At 36.1% G+C, this 21,287-nt stretch overlaps 2 protein-coding genes across 2 annotated transcripts; one reads left to right on the top strand and one right to left on the bottom strand.

Annotated features, from left to right (window-relative positions):
- Positions 1-6,192: 6,192 nt before the first annotated feature.
- LOC104887151 (protein NETWORKED 4B) lies at positions 6,193-9,717 on the top strand. The gene is made up of 3 exons (XM_048638202.2): positions 6,193-6,309; positions 7,826-7,941; positions 8,117-9,717. Exons 2-3 carry the CDS (start codon positions 7,866-7,868, stop codon positions 9,496-9,498), a joined length of 1,458 nt encoding a protein of 485 aa, XP_048494159.1. The 5' UTR covers positions 6,193-6,309; positions 7,826-7,865; the 3' UTR covers positions 9,499-9,717.
- Positions 9,718-10,083: 366 nt separating this feature from the next.
- Positions 10,084-19,355, bottom strand: LOC104887152 (uncharacterized aarF domain-containing protein kinase At5g05200, chloroplastic). The gene is made up of 11 exons (XM_010671753.4): positions 19,201-19,355; positions 18,098-18,212; positions 16,143-16,285; positions 15,914-16,027; positions 15,529-15,717; positions 15,279-15,434; positions 12,865-13,130; positions 12,682-12,779; positions 12,113-12,291; positions 11,270-11,386; positions 10,084-10,503 (listed from the first exon to the last, which is right to left on the bottom strand). Exons 1-11 carry the CDS (start codon positions 19,273-19,275, stop codon positions 10,327-10,329), a joined length of 1,629 nt encoding a protein of 542 aa, XP_010670055.2. The 5' UTR covers positions 19,276-19,355; the 3' UTR covers positions 10,084-10,326.
- Positions 19,356-21,287: the final 1,932 nt, after the last annotated feature.

The following is a 21,287-nucleotide window of genomic DNA, read 5'->3' as shown; positions in this document are numbered from 1 at the left end:
GGAGAATTGTCCTATCTTGCTAGTGATACTACCGACGACTATAAATACCGCATAATCTGAATCATTAAGGTACGTTCACATCATTAATATATAGTACTTGAGAGCTACCAACTTTTACTTTACTAATTTAGCCATCGGAGGGGTATTCCTCGGATCAATGCCCAAGGGTAGTTTACGTGTTTCATTTTGCAGGCCTCAAACCAGCTTAACTGACGTGGAGATATCGTTTCACCCTACAACAATTATTCTATAAATGAGCAATTGACGCTAGAAAGGGGGGGGGGGGCGTTATACCTTAACTAAAAGAGTCTAAGCACAATACTGGCTCACCATCCTGTCACATGGATCCTAAGCAGTCTGCAGTAGCCGACAACCAGCCTCTCGGTATGTCACAAACTCATGAAAACAACAACCTCATTATTAATCATTTACTTGGCTTCAACACCCTGTAGCCTAATGTCTACCATTCTAAGTCGGCAACAAACAAAGCTCATAAAATCGTTGTGGCCTCCCACCTCAGTATATTTAAATCCAATCAGCACATGCTTTCACCTAAACAGCATCAGGGTAAAGCTGAAGTATTGCAAGCAATGGCGGCTCAAACACCTTAGACTGATAATACGGGTAAGCGTCCCTCGACTAGGCCACACATCCCCGGTTAGAAAAATCCGATCTTTTGCTCGCGAACGGAGCATGACCAATATGACGATTAGGAGGAAAGCTCTTTCGAAATGATAGTTATCGAACCAATGAACAATGGAACCTTTGATCCAGACAACATTATTACCCAGGACTCATTCCAACCTAGAAGGAATGATGAATCATGGGTAAGGAGTCAGGCGAATGCTAGCCGACGTCGCGCCTTAGTGGAACCCCCGATTGTCACCTTTTGTCAATGTTATTCTCCAAGAGCCCGTGGAGAAGATCAAGATGTCGATATGCAAATATGATGGCAAGACCAAACCCTGAAGATCACATCTCTGGTTATGAGGGGCACATGCTGTTATACACTGATATCGAGTCAATTTGATGTAAAGTGTTCCATTCAATCTTATCAGGATTGGCACAAACTTGGTTTAAAAGCATAAAGCCTCCAACAGTCTATGATTTCCGACAACTCTCAGCTATATTCATTACCCACTTCGTGAGCAATAATAGGAGGGAAAGAACTACAGGAGAGACGATGTCCATTAAGCAGGGTGCCGGGAGAAAGAGAGTTTGAGGGATTATATAGACCGCTTTCACTCTGAGGTTGTTGCTATCCCCAATTTGATGACGGACCTGAAACAAAGATATATCTTCAGAAGTTACTTGGACCGTAAGAAGTTGACTAGCTTCACAAAAGTCCTCAACAAAGCTAGTGATTTCATTAGAGGCGAGGACAAAAAGGCATCTTCCAAACGGTTTGAGAGAGATGACAAGGAGAAGAGCAATAAAGATAAATGACACGACGACATTGTTCTTGACAAAGCAGAACATATGGTTGTGCCAACCATACCGACTTATGGCTAATTGTATAGGGGTTGTCCAAGTTCCACACCGGTCCATTTAGACCGTCCAAGATTGTCATGGTCAAACTACTAAGGTAACCTAAGAAGATCATTTTCATGATTTCAGGTTAATAAGCATATCGGTTCCTATTAAGCACTTTATCGGTATTAGTAATGAGACTGCGCCTAGTTCATTATATATAATAAGGCTTATGGGCCTAAAGATAAGTACAAAGGAAGGATAGAATTTCATTTAGCCAATAGGAGAAGTGTCTTGACATCATGTCTTGCTAGGGACACTCTCGACCACTATAATACCCCATAATTTGAGTCATCAAGGTATATTCACAATCATTATTATACAATTGTTGAGAGTTACCAGCTTTTACTTCACTAACTTAGGCATCATAGAGATATTTCTCGGATTAAGCCTCGAGGTTAGTTTATGTACTCTGTCTCGTAGGTCTTAAACTAACTTAACTAATGTTGATATATCGGTTCACCCTACAACAATTATTTTATGCCGAAAGAATTATAGTTTAGGGTGCCTTTTTTCTTGTAGGATTTGAGCATTTATATTGCATTTGTGTAATATTTTTCAGAGGCTTTTGTGGATGATGTAACTTTCATAGGTTCATTAGTGTTTTCATGTAATTTCGCCACTTCGGATACCTGTGGAAGATATGAGAATATAGACAATTGGATGAGCTTTTGGATCGATATATCATGTGCAAAACAAAATAGAATCAAATAAGATGCACACCACTTTTCATAGTTATGCAAAGATTGACAATTTAACTATTTAATACCCTTCCAATCTTGCATTGTATATATCTTTTGCTCAAAATATATTGATGTAGAATTGATAATCTATTGATTCCACAATTGGAAATTAGACTTCAAATAATATTTTCAAGGATATATTAAACGCCTCATACAAAGCATCATTTTAGGGTTCGGCCAATGAACTCTATACTTATAAGAGAACTACTATGTATTTTCATAAACAATTTATGATCAGGTTTCCAAAGAAAAATTAGAGTATTTCATTGCTCTTCAAGATTCTCAACCATTTACTAATGTTCTATATCTTTATTTCTCATGTTCTTTTTTTCTCGATGTCTTCTATCTCTTTTATGCTTAGCTTTCTTTTGCTTCTTTAACTATTTAAGAGCAGTTATTTATATAAAATTTGACGAATCTTAATATGGATTTACTATTATAATCCCAACTTTATTACTTAATGATTCATTTATGTTAGGGTTTTTTTTTAATATCAAAGTTTACTACAAATACTATTTATCGAATATGATTATGTATAAAATAAATTGACTCTTAATTAATTGACATTAGAACTTTAATCAAAATTAGGTTTTATTGACATGAAAATAGTGAATAATTCTTGCTACAATTTACGAGATTCTCTATTTAATGTCCTTGATCAATAAGATTTCCATGAAAGTAGGTAATCTGGGGCATATTTGGTTTGCTCGAAACCAAATAGTGTTCAAAGAGGAAACTCTTGTTCCTTCTAAGGTAGCTTTTTTCATTCTCGATTTCTATAAAAGCTGGAGACATGCGCAGAATTTGGAGGATTGTGTTTCTATCTCTCCTCGGTTTGGATGTTCTAAACAACCCAAAGAGTTGTGGTGGGTTAAACCCCCTCAAGATGTCTTCAAGCTAAACTTTGATGGCTCTAAAGTGGCAAATGGTGGTAGCTCGTCAGATTTGTGATTAGAGATTCACAAGGTAGTATTTCAAGTTTGGGAGCGGGGAGTCTTCACCATAATACTTCTATCTTGTCAGCAGAAGCCTGGGGAATGCGAGAAGGAATTAGAGCAGCAATTTCTCTTGGAATTTCTCATCTTATTATAGACGGTGATAATCTGGTGGTTATCAATTTCCTAAAGAATATTTGGAAGATCCCTTGGGAAATTAATAATTTGATCTTGGATGCAGGGGCGACTCAAGGCGTTCTCTTTGGTGGCTTTCAACCATTGTTTTAGAGAAGTGAATCAAACTGCAGACTTCATGGCGCACAAGGGTCATTCGGTCCTCTCTTCCCACCGTTGGTTTGAACTTAATGATATTAGGTTCATTTCCATCATCCACAAGGATGCTTTAGGTAGGTCCTATTCTAGGGACTAACCTAGTTTTTCTCTCCTTATAAAAAAAAAATGAAATTCGGTAAGATTGCTTGCTAGGGAAGCTTATTATTCAAAAAAAAATTAATGTAACTATAACAAGGGTAGGTTTATCAATGTTGATTAGCTTATAATTTAAACAATTTTGAGGAAGCTTTAATGATTACCTTGCTTCATGTTAGTTAATGTATCCCTCCAGAGTATCTCATATATAGATTAATTAGTTATTACTTATTAGTAATAATCAACCTCTTAATAAATATTTCAAAAGTTTATTGATCTTCTTTATTTTGACCATTATTTTAAAGCTACTAATAAAAAAACTATTATTGTTTTGTGAGATTTTTCCTGACTTACGCTACTAAATAATTAGGAGAAGTAGTTAAGTTTATTTTTGTTAGGTACCAGTCCCTCTATGTCTTTTTAGTCTACATATTTTTCTTTTGATATGTTTTTTTTAAAATTTTTTTTTTATAGATTGTTACTTTTCTATTATAGATAACATGTCATATCTACTTTCTACTTTTTTCCACCCATGTCATCCACTTCTTAATATTTTAATTCACTTTTTGATTCATTCACTTACTTCTATAGTTACTCTCTCATACTTTTGTACTTTCTCCTTGGTTCTCCCCAATGTAAAATGACTAAATTTAAAAAAATAAATAAAGGGATTATATCACAGACCTTTCAAATTTGATGTTGTTGGCGGTAAAGTTGTTTTCTCTTATATACTTCTTTTAATCTACACATTTTGTACTTTGACACTTTTCACAAACATAACTTCCACAATCATTTGTGATTGTTGCATGAGGATAAATATATCCATATGAAATAATTTTAGATTAGTCTCAACATACATTTTGAAATATCCACTTATTATAATTTTTATTTATTCATGACTATACATATTAATAGTCAAAGTTGTGCATTAACAAACAATGTAAACAAACTATATATATTTTTAAAAAAACCTCCATTTCACAAAACATGCACCATTTGGTTTTTCAGATACTCCAACACATTTCTTTCAACATTAATATCTCTAGTTGCGTATATGAAAAAAATATAAAAAGTTGATATTTGGAATTTTCGCATTGAGACGAATTTAACAAGATCTCACTTGACTAAATTTTTTTCTTATATATTGGTGAGAGAAATATTGTCAAAGTTGGTTAATGAATAGTGCCCAAATGAGTTAATACATGTATTGTAAAACAGAGGTAGTACTTAATAATTTTTGGGCCTTGTTTGGTTGTATATAGGAAGTCATACTTCCTACGAAGTTATTTTTTCCATGTATTTGAAATTCCTAGGAAGTGTAAAATTGTGTTTGATTGATAATGGGAAGTAGAACTTCCTATGGGAAGCTCTACTTACCTAGTGGGACCTAGGTAAGTAACTTCCTCCATTTTGGAGGAAGTAGAACTTCCTAGGTAGTGAAAATTCCCATGATTTTGCCAACCAAACAACTTCGTATACTTCTACTTCCTAGGCATTTGCACTTCCCATAATTTGTTTTGTCAATCAAACAAGACCTTAGTTTTGTAAAAATCAAGTTGTACAACTTACAATATACTAGGGATGACAAAGGATTGGAGATGGGTCGGGTGCAACTCCATCCGCCCCATCACTCGTGACCCAAATCTCCATCAAAACCATCCATACTCGCTAAGAATTTCACCCTTACTAGAAAAAAATTATTTTTATACTTAACAATTTTAAAGAAATTAATATATGAAAAAATTAATCATCTCTATTATATAAGACAGCACATGGGGGACACCAACAAATAGGAAAAGGAAAAAAAAGAGGATAACTAACTGTTTCATTTAAATAAGGGGGGGGGAGTAGGACGTTTAAACTGAACATTTGAGAATATAAAATGTAAGGATAGTTTTTCTACCTAATTAATTTATTTTCTACTTCATTTATTATCACAGGTTATCGCACGCATTGCGTGCATGTAAGACTAGTAGTCTCATATATAACGACTATATGGGTAGATGGATGGAGCGGGTGATGAATCAAAAAAATATCATTCATATCTGGCCCGATCTGACCAACCGATCCACCACCACCCGCCAATCACTCGATTCACTGCAAGTTTTCATTCATTTATTCGGAGCAGGATAGTGGATAAACTACTCACTCATGGATAATTGCCAATTATAATGAGAACTGAACTAATGATGGACACACACTTGTGAAGTTGTGAGTTGTGAGTTGTGAGTTGCGTTAGGTTGGCACAGTTACATTAGTAGACCATACTATAGTAGGTCCCAACTTCGAACCCCAATGGGCGCCTTTTTTTGAACTTTATCTGTACAACACCTTCCCGCCTGCCGTAAAGAAAACGACAACCCCATATTTTATTTCTGAACCACAAATCCACAATACATAATGCTAAAATTGACTTATTAGCCCCTTAGATCCGTTACATTTAAAATTTGAAATGAAGGGCATGTTTGGTCTTTTCAAAAGACAATTAACGCGGCAAAACATGTGCCCTCAATAACTGGGACCTTATACCTTTATCTTTCTCTCTCCAATTTACCCCTTTTTCTCCTTCTTCTCGTTCTTCTTCCTACTACCTTTATCTCTCTCCTCTTTCTCTCTCTCCTCTTTCTCTCTCTTCACCAGTTTCATCTTCTTCAATTTTTCCCCCAAAAACGGTAAGCAAAACCCTAGAATTGAATTGAATTTTCATCTTCAGTTTTTCTTTTTACAGGGTTTAAATCATGGGGGTGGGGTGTTTTTTTTCAAAGTTTGATTTGTTTTAGTGGATGTATTGATTTAATTATGTGTGTTATGAAATGGGTAGGGAAGGAATTGGTAGAATTTTTTTAGGGGTTTTCGTTTTCTGGGGTTTAAATCATCGGGGGTGGTGTTTTTTTTCAATGTTTGATTTATGTTCGTAGATGTATTGATTTAATTATGTGGGTTATGAAATGGGTAGGGAAGGAATCGGTAGAATTTTTTGTGAAATGTTGGAAATTGTGGAATTTTTTTGGGAACTAGGGTTTAGGGTTTTTGTTTGGTTGAATTGACTGAATTGGTATTCCAAGTTTCAAAAAAAGAATCATGGGTTTTTTCATTTGTGATATGGGGTTTAGCAATTTAGCTTTTCGAATGCTTAGATCTTAGTGCTTGTTAAGTACTTTGAATTTTGGTGATAATTTCTCTATTATTGGTACAAGTTATAGTTAAATTCAGCATTTGTATAATTCTGATTTTGGGTTGTGAATAAATTACTCTTTTTTATAAGATCCCATCGAAAACTGAGATGGGATAAGTTTGTTAATATATTGTAAGCTATTCTAATTCAAGTTCAGTTGGATAAAGAAGATGACTTTCTAGTTTCTCATTTTTGCACTTGTTCAACTGTAGTTGTAAGCTTATTACACTGCATGATATTCTACTTCAGTGCTTGCCTTAGTTGCTCATTTGCTAGTGTTTGGTATACTCAAGGTGAAAACTTTGTTTATTCGTTCTTCGAGTATATATAGGTACTTATAGTGTGGCCTTGCTTGTATGTTTTCTCATGCATAGGTTCTTTCACTTCAAGTTTGCTCTCAGTTAAGGTTATACACTCATTTGATGTTCATTACATTATTCGTCAAATTTGTGGGCTGGTTGCTCCTGTATGTTGTTGAGTAAACAGTTTTCGAATTGAAGTACGAGTACACGAAGATAGTAGACTAGTACTAAGTGATAATACTAGTCACCAATGTTCTGTTGTCTTTTAAAGTCAACTGTACGTTTAGTAGTACTAAGTAAAAGATGCGATGCAAAGAAGCAAAGAAGCATGCTGTTTTGACCGCCAAATTAGTAGCAAGTATTCTTAAGTTGCTAATGAGTGGTTGCACAAGCCACAAAGCACCAAAGTTGGAGTCCTTATGTGATTGTTATTGAATGCATGTGTCAACATATCCTAGATTTATTTGTGAGACCAGCATACTGTTGATGGTTCATCAATACCGATTTTGAGTTGGTGCCATCTCTTAGTCTTTAATTTACACGTACTAGAAATATTTGTAACTGACTGTAGCAGCACTAAGTTGTACTCTTATGTGTCATTTATCTTGCTTATGATTGATATTTCTGATAATGCTAAAGCAAGGTATCTAGTTTTGTTGACTTTCAATTGCTTTTGAGACTAAGGTTCTGAAGTTTAACCATTTTTTGCAGTTGTTCTGCACGAGGGAATCAAAGAACAGAATTGTTTGCGATGGCAGAAAATGAGTCTCCAAACTTGCAATTAGATGACCTTTCACCAGAAGTTATCAACCTTTCTAAAGTTCAAGGTTAGCATCTTATTGCATCACTTCTTATTTCCCATAGTTCAAAACACATGTTGTCATCATGGTCAAAATTCTCTTCATCCTGGTTTTCTGTTCGTTGTATACTTCCTAATTAATTAGCTATTATCTCTGCTTCATTCTTTTCATTGAATATTACCCTACATGTACTGTCTCACAGACAAACCAACAGAGGTGCCTTTTGGCATGCTTGGGTCTGCTACAGACGAAGAATATGCTTTTCTAACTCCAGCACTAAAGCTAAGCTCACAGAATCATGATTACTCAGGTTATAACTCGGAGACATTTCTAAGCTCTGGTAGTGGAAGTTCTGACATCTCTACGCGAGAAATTTCTGAAACCCTATTGTTCTCCTCCTCATCGTCAGATGCTGAATCTGGTACATATGACTTGCCTACTAAGAATCATTCGCTCCAACATGGCAACGGTGATGAAGCCCTTCAGCCTAAAGTTATTGAGGTGGAATTTGACACTAATGCCGTGGAAGAGAACCTCCATATGACTAAAAAAGATGATAGAGAAGATATGATTAAAGAAAACGACATAGTCTACGAAGAATTGCTTGAAAAAGTGGCCAGTTATGAGGTTGAGCTTAAGCTCACCAAGGAAAAGCTTCAATCTTCTCAAGAAGAGATTTCCAAGTTGAAGTACGAGAATATGACTTTGGTTGAAGAGCTTGGAGGGACAATAGAAAAGCTTCGCATTTCTGAGGACAATATGGGCAAAATGGAGAAAAAGCTCAGAAATGAATTTGATGAACAACAGATTCAGTTTCAAGGTAAGCTTGACATGGCCAACCAAAGCATTGATCTCTTACAATCTGAGCTGGGTTCAGAGAGAGGACTAGTTTTGGAGTTGCAGGAGACGATTGATAAAACCACGAGTGATTTAAATGATTATGGTCGTAAAGTTGAACAGTTCAAACTTGCCCTACTTGATGTTCAAAAGGATTTCTCTAGTCAGTTAAATGAGCAAAAAGATACTTTAGAGCGAAAAATCAAATTGTTAGAGGAGCAGATAAGCCAGTATGAGGTTGAAAAGATTGAAGCTGGAAAGCTACAAGAAGCACGAGAAACAGCTTGGTTGGATGAGATCAAACAATTCAACATGGAATTATCCCAGAAATGTCAGCTTGTTGACTCTACGAACAAAGATCTTGATGCTATTAAACTCAAGTATGACATGCTAAAGGCGGAGAGAGATGAAGACTTGGCCAAGGTGCAGACGCTCGTTGCTGAACTGGGTGTTCGGGACGACAATATACTACAAATGGAGGAGCGTATGACGACATTAGCTACTGAACATAAGGAGCTGCTTGATGAATCAGAAAAGACAGAGAAGCTAGTAAAGGAATTAAGGTTGAAAGTAACTGATCAGGAGAAAGAACTGGAAAAGCAAAGAGTCATTATCTGTGATAGGGCAGAGGAAAAAAGAGAGGCAATACGACAGCTTTGTTTTTCGTTGGAGTATTACAGAAATGGGTACCATGAACTCTGCCAGGCTTTTATCAAGCACAAGCAGCCTGCAGTTTTGGCTGCCTAAGGAAGTATTCCGAACATTTGCGTACTAGTATTGTTGCTGATTAATTTTGTTAGTTTTCTCGTCCTGTTTCGTCTATAATGTTGTTTTGAAGCATGTGTTTCCATGTGATTCAACTATAGTATAGGTAGTGCTTTTATTTATCCTGTCTAGGTTCTCCCTTGTTTGACAGTGGTCATGTATTATTTCTATTGTGTTCTATAATAGCAAAAGTTGGTTTCAGATTGTTGTAAATACCTGCTTTGTGAATTTGTGAAGTCAATTTTCAGAATGTAATTGTTCCGTATGGTTTCTCAACCAAGTTCCTTTCCTTTGATCCATTCTTTCTTCCAAATTTACTTTCTTTCTATTGTGTAACAGAACATGTAGATATAACCAAAAATATTTTTTTTGGAGTCCTTTACATATCATGTATGTGGTCGTTGTAATGGAGGAAGGAGGCTGATAACGGGGACTGATACGATTGGCGATGGTGGAAGCAGCAGTGATGGTGGTGGAGGGTAATGTAATTGGAGGGTGGAAGCTTTTGGTTGAAAATGCGAATGATGGTTCATATTTGTAGAAGTATCTTTATATTGTATTTATATATACACACAATATTCTCAATTCTATTGAAAACTCTACAACAGGGGGAATGTATTTATATGTTCCCTATACATATACATTGAGCAGCAGAGCCACATCATATATACATTACAAAGTTGAAGTAACATTCACTGATCAATGTAGTATATATTTGCTTTATCAAACCAACCGTATAAGCAATAAAGGGAGCTCGAATAGTTGGAAGATAACATCCAAGTATCATATGAGATTATAAGTATATATTTTCTATCGGAATCTACTGCTGCCAGCTCTTTGATTTGAGACAATGGTAACTCGTTGGTCTTGTAACATGTTCATATTGGGAGCAAGCAAACGAGTGTACCGATCAAAGTACAGAAGCTGCTTCAACAGAAGGGCGAATTCCCGAGGGAATTTCAGTCCATACGATTCACTCACTCGCACCTGCAAAGAAGATTGAAACTTGATTTATTAACCACAAAAGGAGGCCTCAATATCATTTTCAAGCATTTTCTCAGCAGAAAAATTCGACTGTAATAAGCTCTGGTTTCTCAGTATTATTTATCATTTAGGTATGGAAAATTTGCGGTAAACCACCTAATATGTTAGCACTTCGCAAAACACAATTTCACAATGATTTCTTTTCCACAAATAAACTTTCTTAGCGCTAATTACACTTTAAAATCAAGCCATAATTCAATTGGAACCAGGCTTGGGATGCTCATGTAATGACATAAAATGCCCGAAAAACATGTTCTTGTGGAATTTCAACTTAAAGTTGCAAAAGTATGATGCTTAATATATTAATGGTTCATTACACAGTATTCTTAAGAGTATATAAATTTTAATTCATTAAACAGGAAAAAGATCTGACTGAAATGACTGAAGTGTCAAAAGCATTCCAAGGTACAATTGCATCAGAAATGACAAAGCAATTAACAAACAAAAGGAGATGTGATAAAACAAAGAGATTTTCACAAAAAAAAAAAAAAAAATTAACAAAAAGATGAATAGCATAGAGATATCATAGAAGAGCCCCAAAGGAGGAGAGAATATAAGTTTTTAATAACTTAATTAAGAGAACCCAACTAGTGAATACAAACCTCCACGAATGGCTAGAAGTATTTGCAACACATCTAATAAATTTAGTCCAACAAACCATATGCCATGGCAAAGAGGCGGTGACTAAAAAATTAAAAGCATAGATTACCAGATCAAGAAATAGTGCATTCATCTGCCTCTCATCAACTCGTACATTAGCAGAAACAGCAGTTGCATTAGTACTCGGCCCCCTTGCTGTTGCAACGACGATTTCTGTATCTATATCCTGCATTAAATTAAAGACATTGACTCAATACTGCACATTATTCTTAATAAGCGTGTGCTTAATGAAGTTATTTAGCTTGATCGCTGAATTATGCAGTGACCATAGCCAGAAACTTGCAGCATGCACCCCCTTTTTTTTTGACAGTAAGCAAGACAGCATGCACCCCCTTGATTCAAGTTATAAATCTCCACAACTTCAGATTTATACTAGTGGGTTGTGGGCCTGTAGCTGTTGAAATTGGAATAGCACACTACATGTCCACATTAAAAAGACACTGCACGGCTCCCATCCAAAAGCAAAAGAAACAAAGTAGTGGCTATAAAGTAGAAATAAACAGAAGATATAAACTAGGACAGTGAAGTGGGATTGCATAGATTGTGAAAGTTGCCTGAGTATTCAAAAACGCTTTCATTAGCCCAATGCGACAGCAGTTCAGTCTTTGTACAGAAAGCATAAATTTTATTTGTATTAGTGACTAGAGCATCAACAATTGCAAAGGATCTCACATGCTTGAACAATGCATCAAGTATAGCAGGTAACAACCAGCAACATGTTAGAACACAGAATATGCAGTTTAGTACTATAATTTAATGCCTGGCACCCTTGATGACTAGCAGATGCGCATTTTCAATGCAAACAACAAGAAACGCTAAGAGTCGATGGAGCCAACAAAGCCTTTATTTTGCTTTTTTCAGGAAATTGAAGGGATCAATAAGTATCACTGACCTGTATCGAGGAAAATATCTTTTCCAGATCTCTTGCAAAGGCTTTAGTATCCACATTCTGGTTTGTCGCACCCATTTCAACCAAGGCTGATGCCATCGATTCATATTCTTCTGTTGCTATGGATTGCAGAAATACTTCCATGGCAGCCCATGTCTTTGGAGATATACGTCCAACAATACCTGGAATTATACGTACATCAAACCCAGGAGAAACCTTTGCATCAACAAAGGGAGGCAGAGTGCATGGAAAAAAAAATGCAATTAGAGCATAAAAACATTTTGCATAGTATCTGCCAGCTTGTAGCTTAGTGGCATCTAGTCACATAACCAAAGATTCTTTGCAGAATCAATGGTGTAGCAACAGCTATCCCATGATTAAAATGTCAAACCTTCTCAGCAAAATGACCAATCAAAAAATATTAAATTCCAACTTTGGGGGGGGGGGGTTCACATGCAATCAGAATTTCCTTTTTGAAGGGGTAACAACAAGAAAAATTAAGAAAGAAAGTGTTTAATTTAAATAGTAATAAAAAAAGGATGATAATTCGGTATAACCAAAATAATGCATACCAAAATCAAGAAATCCGATACGACCATCACGTAATAGCCAAAGATTACCAGCATGCACATCTGCATGAAATGTTTCACATGAAAGCAAACTGCCAAACCTGCAAAGACATAAACAGAGTGAATTTTAGCCATAGTCAAAAATCTCAAATGCATAAACTATAAACAAAATGTTAGAAATCTCACCAGACATTTAGGGCAGTTATTAGACTCGTTTCAGGATTAGGAACAAGGGAATTTATAGAGTCTAGATCTGTAAGAGGAACTCCATAAAGTCTCTCCATTGTCAGGACTCGGCTGGTGCTACAATGGTAGTATACTTTTGGAGCTGTAGCTTGCATAGTCAGTCCCATAGTGTCTAGGTACCTCCTAAAGGCCTCAATATTTGCAGCTTCCTTAGTGAAGTCAACTTCTTCAAGCATTGATTCTTTAATATCCTTGACAATACCAGCCTAAGATAGAAATCCATTTTAAATCAGTCATCAGAAAGAATAGCTTATCACATTAAGGGCTGCGAGAAGAAAGATATTTCCATCATATGGAAACCAAGAGTTTATACGCTGCAAGGACTTTCTAGATCTCCTATTACATATCATAAAATAGTTTAGTCACTAGTGTTCTTGATAGATATCTATTTATTTTTGATAAAATTTGAAGAAGTAAGGTAAAGTAAGCGCAGTTGAGTGACACAAGTGGGCACTTGTGCGTACAAGTGGGCACTTGTGCACAAGGTAAATAGTTTTTCCAGGTGACTGAGTGACATTAGTCATTAGTATGAGAAGAGACAGCAGATAGGGTGCCCGAAAAGTAAGACAGCATGAGGAGCAAGGAGCATGAATGTATGACATATGAAAGGTTACAGCTAAGTGCTTCCATGTAAACACGAGTCATTTGAAAGAGGTCTATATTAACCAATAGTGTATCAGAATTACTTTTCGTCTGTTTCATGAACTTAAAGAATCCATTTCCTGTCACAGTTTGCTCGCCAAACAATTGTATTGATCTATTGGATCAATGTTTATCAGCAACATAACTCTTCATTTATAGCTGGTCATCGGAACACCCAACAAGGAGAAATTTTAGTCAGGGCAAGAAAGGACATAAAAGATCCAATAAGGACGACCAGATTTACTAAATCACCATTGTAATTAAAAATCCTTATTTGTTGTTTTCTACTCTTCAACAATTCTTGACCCCTCCTGACCATCAGAATACGGCGTCCTTTCTTTCGATCCACCTAGTATTCTTTAATAATTACCATAACTGGCAGGTGAGGAGAGTTCTCATATGACTATCTGTATTTAGAGAAGTTCTATAGACTTTTTGGCTCATTATTGTTCAACTGATGGCTGCGCCTGGTTTTTTAGTCTCATCTCACTACTAGGGTATTACTCCTCTCCCCCTAAAACAAGCTAAAATCCACTTTTTGAAGGTCAAAGTTCATTATCTTTGAGCTCATTTTGCTTCTAATATATAAGAAAAGATAAATCATCTGGTTACAATTTGTATTTTCAGTAATACATAGTTAAAGATATTCACGGTGGAAACAATCAATAATTTTCGAACTATTGAACTCCACACCTTGTCACGCCTTACAACTTTTCAATAGGCATTTATACTTTTTACTTCCGACCATCAACTTTTGTATTAGTAGATTAGCTTAGAAAACTGATCATATATAATTTTTCCATAATATATATCATACCAATTGTAATGAAATGGCATCTCTAAAGCAGATTAAGGAAGAAGATTAAGAACTTAAACTGATAATTGATTTGATAATCTTTGGAAAACGGTAAATAAAATGATAATTACAAGCTCTCGACGGGGTTGTTCTCTCCCAAAATACTATACTACTCCCTCCGTCTTTTTTTAGTTGCTACATTTACTTTAGCACACAGACCAAGGAAATAGGTGGGGACCATTGAAAAGTAGAGCAATAAAGCGTAAAGTAGTTGTCTTCTTGTGTGATGAAGACAAAAATAAGGGTATAAAGGTAAATAATATGTGGGTAGCACATACTAAAAGTAGAAATATTGGGCAATGTAGTAACTAAAAAGAGACATGTCTAAATGGTAAAATGTAGCAACTAAAAAAAGGAGGGAGTAGCTCTTAACAATTTCAACATGATTTGTCTCTGCCTAATCTGATGTATATACAGCATCTTTCCCTCAGTAACTTCCAACTGAATTATAGTGCACTACCCAAATTACCCCTCTATCTTAGGCCAGTTCATCACATATCTATTTCTGAACAGTCGCTGTAATATTAACTTGATTATATCTTACAAATTTTTTATTTATAACAAACTAAAATTTACAATTTTTTCGAAAAGGAAATATATTATTACATAACAAAAATCTTAACCTTGTGTATGATACGGATCACAATCCTATATCATGATGGATCACAATCCTATATCATGATAAAGGATTAGTTTCTCACTTTTCATGTAAGGAAGAAGTTAAAATATTCCAGAATTTTAAATTTGAAATAAACCATACTACTCAGAAGTATCACAGGATTCAACAATATATCACAGCAAACACAAGTACTGATATCAAAAGCTGCAAATACTTAAAAACTGCTGCATGCTTTACCAGTGATGTACGGCTTAGTTCAGGATTCAAAAACTCCAAAATGCGAGCCACAACATAGACAAAATTTAGATCAGCTACTAAGATATCTTCTATCCCAGGTTTCAGAACCTTTATGACCACATCCTCTTGAGAGCCCTTTAGCCTTGCACCATGAACCTGGAGACATAACGTTTTGGTTCTGGTAAGTTGTCTTTATTCAGATTAGTCAGACAAAAAAGAAAAGATTAGAAAAAGGGAGAATATCATATACCTGTGCTATTGAGGCTGATGCAAGAGGAGTTGGATCAATGTATTCATATACACTATCAATCGGTCTCTTTAATTCTTGATTCAGGATTGCTTTGATATCTTCAAAAGGGATTGCAGGGGCTCGATCAAAACACTTCTGGAACTCCTCAACATACTCTGGAGGGAATAGTGTCGGCGCAGATGCTATGAACTAAACATCAAAAAACAAATTAAGAAAGAAAAATATAGCAACTCTGGAAACAAGACTCGTCATCACACAAGGATGAAAGGGACATGGTAAATTACTATAATATCCTAAGAGTCAAAGATGAATTTAATAAAACAGTATGAAAGAAAATCAAGTGATATAGAGGGCCTAAAATTGTAAATGATCATCCTGTAGTTACCTGTCCCAATTTGATATAGGTTGCCCCTAGGCGTTCAAACAATTTCCTCAAATAGTAGGGAGAAATCAAGCCCAACTGCAATTCAGCTGGTAAACCAGCTGATGTGTTTGTCCACTACAGCAAGTGAAGATGCATTAGTTTCCTGGATGAACGGAAAGAACCACTCCTATAAACAGGTTTATTATACATTATATCTATGTAATAATCATGAGCATCACAACAAAATTACCTTTGAGGCATCTGCTAGCCACTCACTACCAACCCCAACAACTGCTTGGACTCCTTGAGCTAGTCTTAAGGCTCCACGAGGACCCGTATTTATGGATGTCTGGACTATATCCTCAACCAAACTTGGAAGGTTTTGAATACGATCTATAGGAAAATACAAAACCATATTAAATACTATGAAAGAATAAGAAACTTCACTTCCAAATACACTCAAAGGCTCTGAATGGCGAAAAACAAACACCACATGTGTTCTATTTTTTTTTTTTTATTTCCCAAACATCATGTCAAACTCATACCAGATTGTAAAACAAAGTTAACATCTTGTCTTTAACTAGTAGACCATTCTATTAGCTAGAAATAGTTGAAAATAAAATAAACTCCAAAGCAAGCAAAAGGAGCAAAAGAATAGAAGTTACTCATCAATTCTCTATACAACAGAGACCTAGAGGTGGACAGAAGTGCATGTATCAGATGCAACTTGTGCATTGGTGAAAATGTCATCACTTAGCTAACAAATGTATAGGCCAAAGATAACCAATGACACCAGATAAAATAAAAACAGGATGCCATGACCTCCTTACTTAATGACCTATTCGATATAGCTTGAGGTCTTGAAGAGCAAGCTAAATAATCACTCTAATGAGAGGAGTGTTAGCTTCAAAGTAGCTACTTTGCAGTAACACACACACTTATAATCCAATAGGTCGGTTTTCGCACTTCTTCCTCCCCCCCCCCCCCCAAAAAAAAAAAAAAAAGAAAAAGAAAATTACAAAATAGAGTAGCTTGTAACTAATCACATATCCATATTAATCAAAACAATTTCTCTGTTCACTAAGTCATCCATTTAGGTTTATTTATTATGGTTTTTAAGAGTTTGGTGCATCATCAGTACAGTACCCTTTCAGAAAAGAAAAAATAGAAATCAATGTTTCAAACTTAAAGAAAGTAAAATGTTACTCAATTAGTTTAGTAGCTCGAATTGAAGAGCATATATACAGCGCCGTCAATTACATCCTCAGTTTGTACAATTAAGTTCCCAATATTCTTATAAGATGAGAAGAAAGGAGCATATTAAAAGTAAAAAATCACATGAAGAGGGGTCAAGGTTTTCTAGGAAAGCTGTGAAAGAGGGTGTGGAGAGAGAGTGAAACACGAGCTTGGAAGTGGGGAACTAAGATGGGTATTGCATGGATTAGAGAGCATAAGTATGTCCTGCTATAATTATATACAGAAGATAGATATAAGTAGAACGTAAATTTATGCAAACACTCCAGCTGGAGATTCTCTATACCAGTTACAGATAGTCAGATACTCAAGCAGCAGCTACAGGAAAATTTTCACTTAAGTAAAAAAAACAACATATGCCACAGTGGTCTTCGTCTTGTTCATAGAATTCCGATTAAGCTTAATAGAGAAAGGAGGGAGAAAAGTAGAACACTGTAAGGCAAGCAATGTACAACAACAATAACACCGGTGCCTTAATATCTCAATAAGATGGGATCAGCTAATTAAGTCAAGATCTTATCACTGGTTGTCATCCACATAGATCCTCTGCTTCCATTATCTTTTGTCAAGTGCTACATGCTCAATATGGTAACACATATATTAAGGCAATGCACCTAAAGGAATCAAAATATGCTAGCATAAACAAAGGAAATATTTGGTATTAAAATGTCTATCTTCCCAACTCTAAACACAAAATTTGCTACCAGTGGCATACACTTCACCTGAAATTCTAATACATCCACAGGAGAAAGGAACTAAACAGAAGGCAGATCCAAAGTACACATTAACTGATTAAAGTAGTACTAGAATGTGGCATCAATGTTCAACAGTAGCATAATATTAGCACCACAAGACAGCTATGAGTCTATAACACACAACATTCATCACAAGAGAGAGGTGAATCTAATGAGAACAAGCAAGGCAAAAAATATATAATTAACAGCAAGGTACCCTGGAGACGCGATGTAAAGAGATCTTGCGCCTGTGAGTACTGGGAAAAAACAATAACACGACGGGGGTGGTAAAAGAGTTTCCTCGACCAAGTAGACGCATGTGTAGTAGTCAGCTGCAGCCAAGATGGAGAATCAGAATATATATTTTGAATGTGAAACAAATGTTGTAGAACAAAATAAAGGAAATATTCATACGTCTGCTATTTCAACAGCAGACCAGTATAGAATTTCTCTAGATAAACCTTATTCTAAATTTCCTTAACCTTAGAGGACAAAAATAATATTAAAACACAAGAAGTTTATAAATTTGTAACAGTATAATCAAAGTTTAGGGTAATTTCCACCCAAATCTTACGACCCTACAAGTCTACAACTTTATGATCCAATAACTTATCACTCCACAATCCTACACAGAATCTACTGTTAGCAAGGTTGTAGTACGAATTACTATCTCAAAAATTTTATGCGGATATTCATTTGTTGCTGGATCCTAGCAATATGAGTGTGTTCACATTTCACAACTTCTACAACTCATTTTTTTTACACAATTCAATATCTCTCATGCAATCGCGCTCATACTCATACCTTCCATAACCTATATCCATTAATGAGTCAGTATTCAGAGCTAAGACATAATAATCAAATATTCAAATTACATACTTTAATGAATAGTACAGGAGTATGTCATTTGTACAAATAGTACACTTTACAGCAAAATTTCTCTTTCCCTTGGCCCTAGAATTACTTATGCTTTAACAATAATTGTTTGAATCATAGGTTATACAGTATATGATTGAAATTTCTCGCGCCATCCTACAAGTTTAGATTTTTAGAGAACCCACTAAAACCAATAGTGCAGTTGTACCATAAAATCAATTGACCCCTAATTTCTAATTCAATCTTTCACCCAATATTAAATTTTCAATTAGTTAATCTTAACCATTAACTCCACAATTTGGAAATTAAAGATTGTGGGTAATTAATATAAATGACATTGAAATCCTATAAATATTAAGCGCAACAAAAAGGCAAAATTAAAGAAGATACATAGAAATACAAGTAGTGTAGCATGAGAAGAAGTGAAAAGAGAGAGAAAGAGACCTGAGGAGGAGAGAGAAAGAAAGGTAAGCGGCCATAGGAGGAGTAAGTTGAGGTCTTGAAAGCCATATTTGCCATTAGTTTTGGTACTCTCTAAATGTGAATTTTAGAATTAGGACTAATTATATGATTGAGAATTTGAGATGGAGAGTGAGACTGTGAGAGTGAAATTGGTGGTGGATTGAAGTTGCACGATGGTTGCACAATGGGCGTGATTACACCAATTTTGTTTGAGGACCGCGAAATCTCGAATTGATATGCGTGTAATTTTGTTGTTTTATGCCTTATGGTAGGAATTGAACCTGTCTAAACCTTAACTAAGGTAACAAGGTGAATCGTCAATTTACCCTAAGCAAATTTAGTAATATTGTAGTGAATTTAGAATGTTGCATATTTAAACTTTGATGTTATACTTTATAGTGAAAATGTTGTATGTTTAATTGTTTATTGAGTTTAATGAGTTAGATTACAAAAGAATTATGTTTATTAATTTATAATTGATGTATTGTAGTATATAAATGTTGTATTTAAGTATTTGTAACATACCAAATTACCTCTTATATACTTTTGAGTTATGCACTGATGCATATCAGTTTTAGATTAGGCAAAATTCATATTTATTTAGTTTGTAATACTTTGTATGTAAAATATGCTTTCTGGTTGAAAAATTAAAACACAAAGCTCGTGATTATTCCTTTTAATAGTAGTGACGGACAAGCCTAACTATATTTTTATTTTGGGCGTGCAGATGACAGTCGTCATTGTTATTTATGTCGATTGGGGTGCAGTGCAAGGGATTGATTGAGGGATTGGGGTTGGGCCTATTTCATTTATATATAAATCTAAAACTCAAGGCAAAAACATATCATGTTGCCACATATGCTCTCTATCCCCACACAATCAAATAAGACTTATTAAATAGTAAAGGGAAATTTCCTCAGGTACCCCTGAGGTTTGACGTAATTCCCAAATTACCCCTCACATTTGGGGAATTCCTCAGATACCCCCGAGGTTTGTGTTTGGGTCTAAAATACCCTTACTCTTGACGGAACCCTAACACCGTTAACTTTTTTTTCTCTCTTTCTTCAGTTTCTCTCCTTCCTCCCACCCTCCTCCATGGATGAACATCAAAGCTTTCTCTCTCCATCCCCCACCATCCAAATCGACCCCAATCGAACAACTTAATAAACCCCATAACCCAAATTGACCCAATTCGAGGAAGAAGGTGGTGCTTGGGTGTTTCGAAGGGTCGAACAACCACCCCTCAAACCACCCCTCAAACCACCATCATTCGACCCCCACCCTCAAACAATCCTAATCGAAACCCAAATTGAAGGGGGTTGCTGGGTTCGAACAACCACTCTCGCCACCCTAGCAACATCAATCGACGGGTTTGGGGTTTGCAGCGGGTTAGGGTTTGAAGGGTTGGGCTTCGATGGGGGTTAGGGTTCGTAGTGTAGAGCTTCGACGGAGGTTTGACGGCGGTTCAAAAGGGTTTGGGTGGTTCGGTTCGAAGGGAAGGGGTTCCAAGGGGTTACGACTCGAAGGGAGGGATTCGAAGGGTTGGGTGGTTGGGTTTGAAGGGTTGGGTGGTTGGGTTCGAAGGGATTGGGTGGGTTGAAAGGTCTGGGTGGTTGCAGGGGTTTGAAGGGTTGGGTTCGGTGGTCCGAAGGGTTTGGGTGGGTCAAAGAGTCTGGGTTGGGTGGGTTGAATGGTTTGGGTGGTTGCAGTGGATTAAAGGGGTGGTGGTGAAGATGAATGAAGGTGGCTGTGGTGGGTGAAGAAGGGTGGTGGTTGCAGTGGATTGGGGATGGAGAGAGAAAGCTTGGAGGTTAATCCATGGAGGAGGGTGGGAGGAAGGAGAGAAACTGAAGAAAGAGAGAAAAAAAAAGTTAACGGCGTTAGGGTTCCGTCAAGAGTAAGGGTATTTTAGAGCCAAACACAAACCTCGGGGGTATCTGAGGAATTCCCCAAATGTGAGGGGTAATTTGGGAATTACGTCAAACCTCAGGGGTACCTGAGGAAATTTCCCAATAATAAAAATACTTATATTAAGATTCGAACCCATAACCTCTCATTTGAAATAGAAA

This window comes from Beta vulgaris, chromosome 2, assembly GCF_026745355.1.
Source record: "Beta vulgaris subsp. vulgaris cultivar EL10 chromosome 2, EL10.2, whole genome shotgun sequence".
Lineage (NCBI taxonomy): Eukaryota > Viridiplantae > Streptophyta > Magnoliopsida > Caryophyllales > Amaranthaceae > Beta > Beta vulgaris.
The sequence above is the reverse complement of the archived record's forward strand: the minus strand, read 5'-3'. Positions and strand labels throughout refer to the sequence as shown.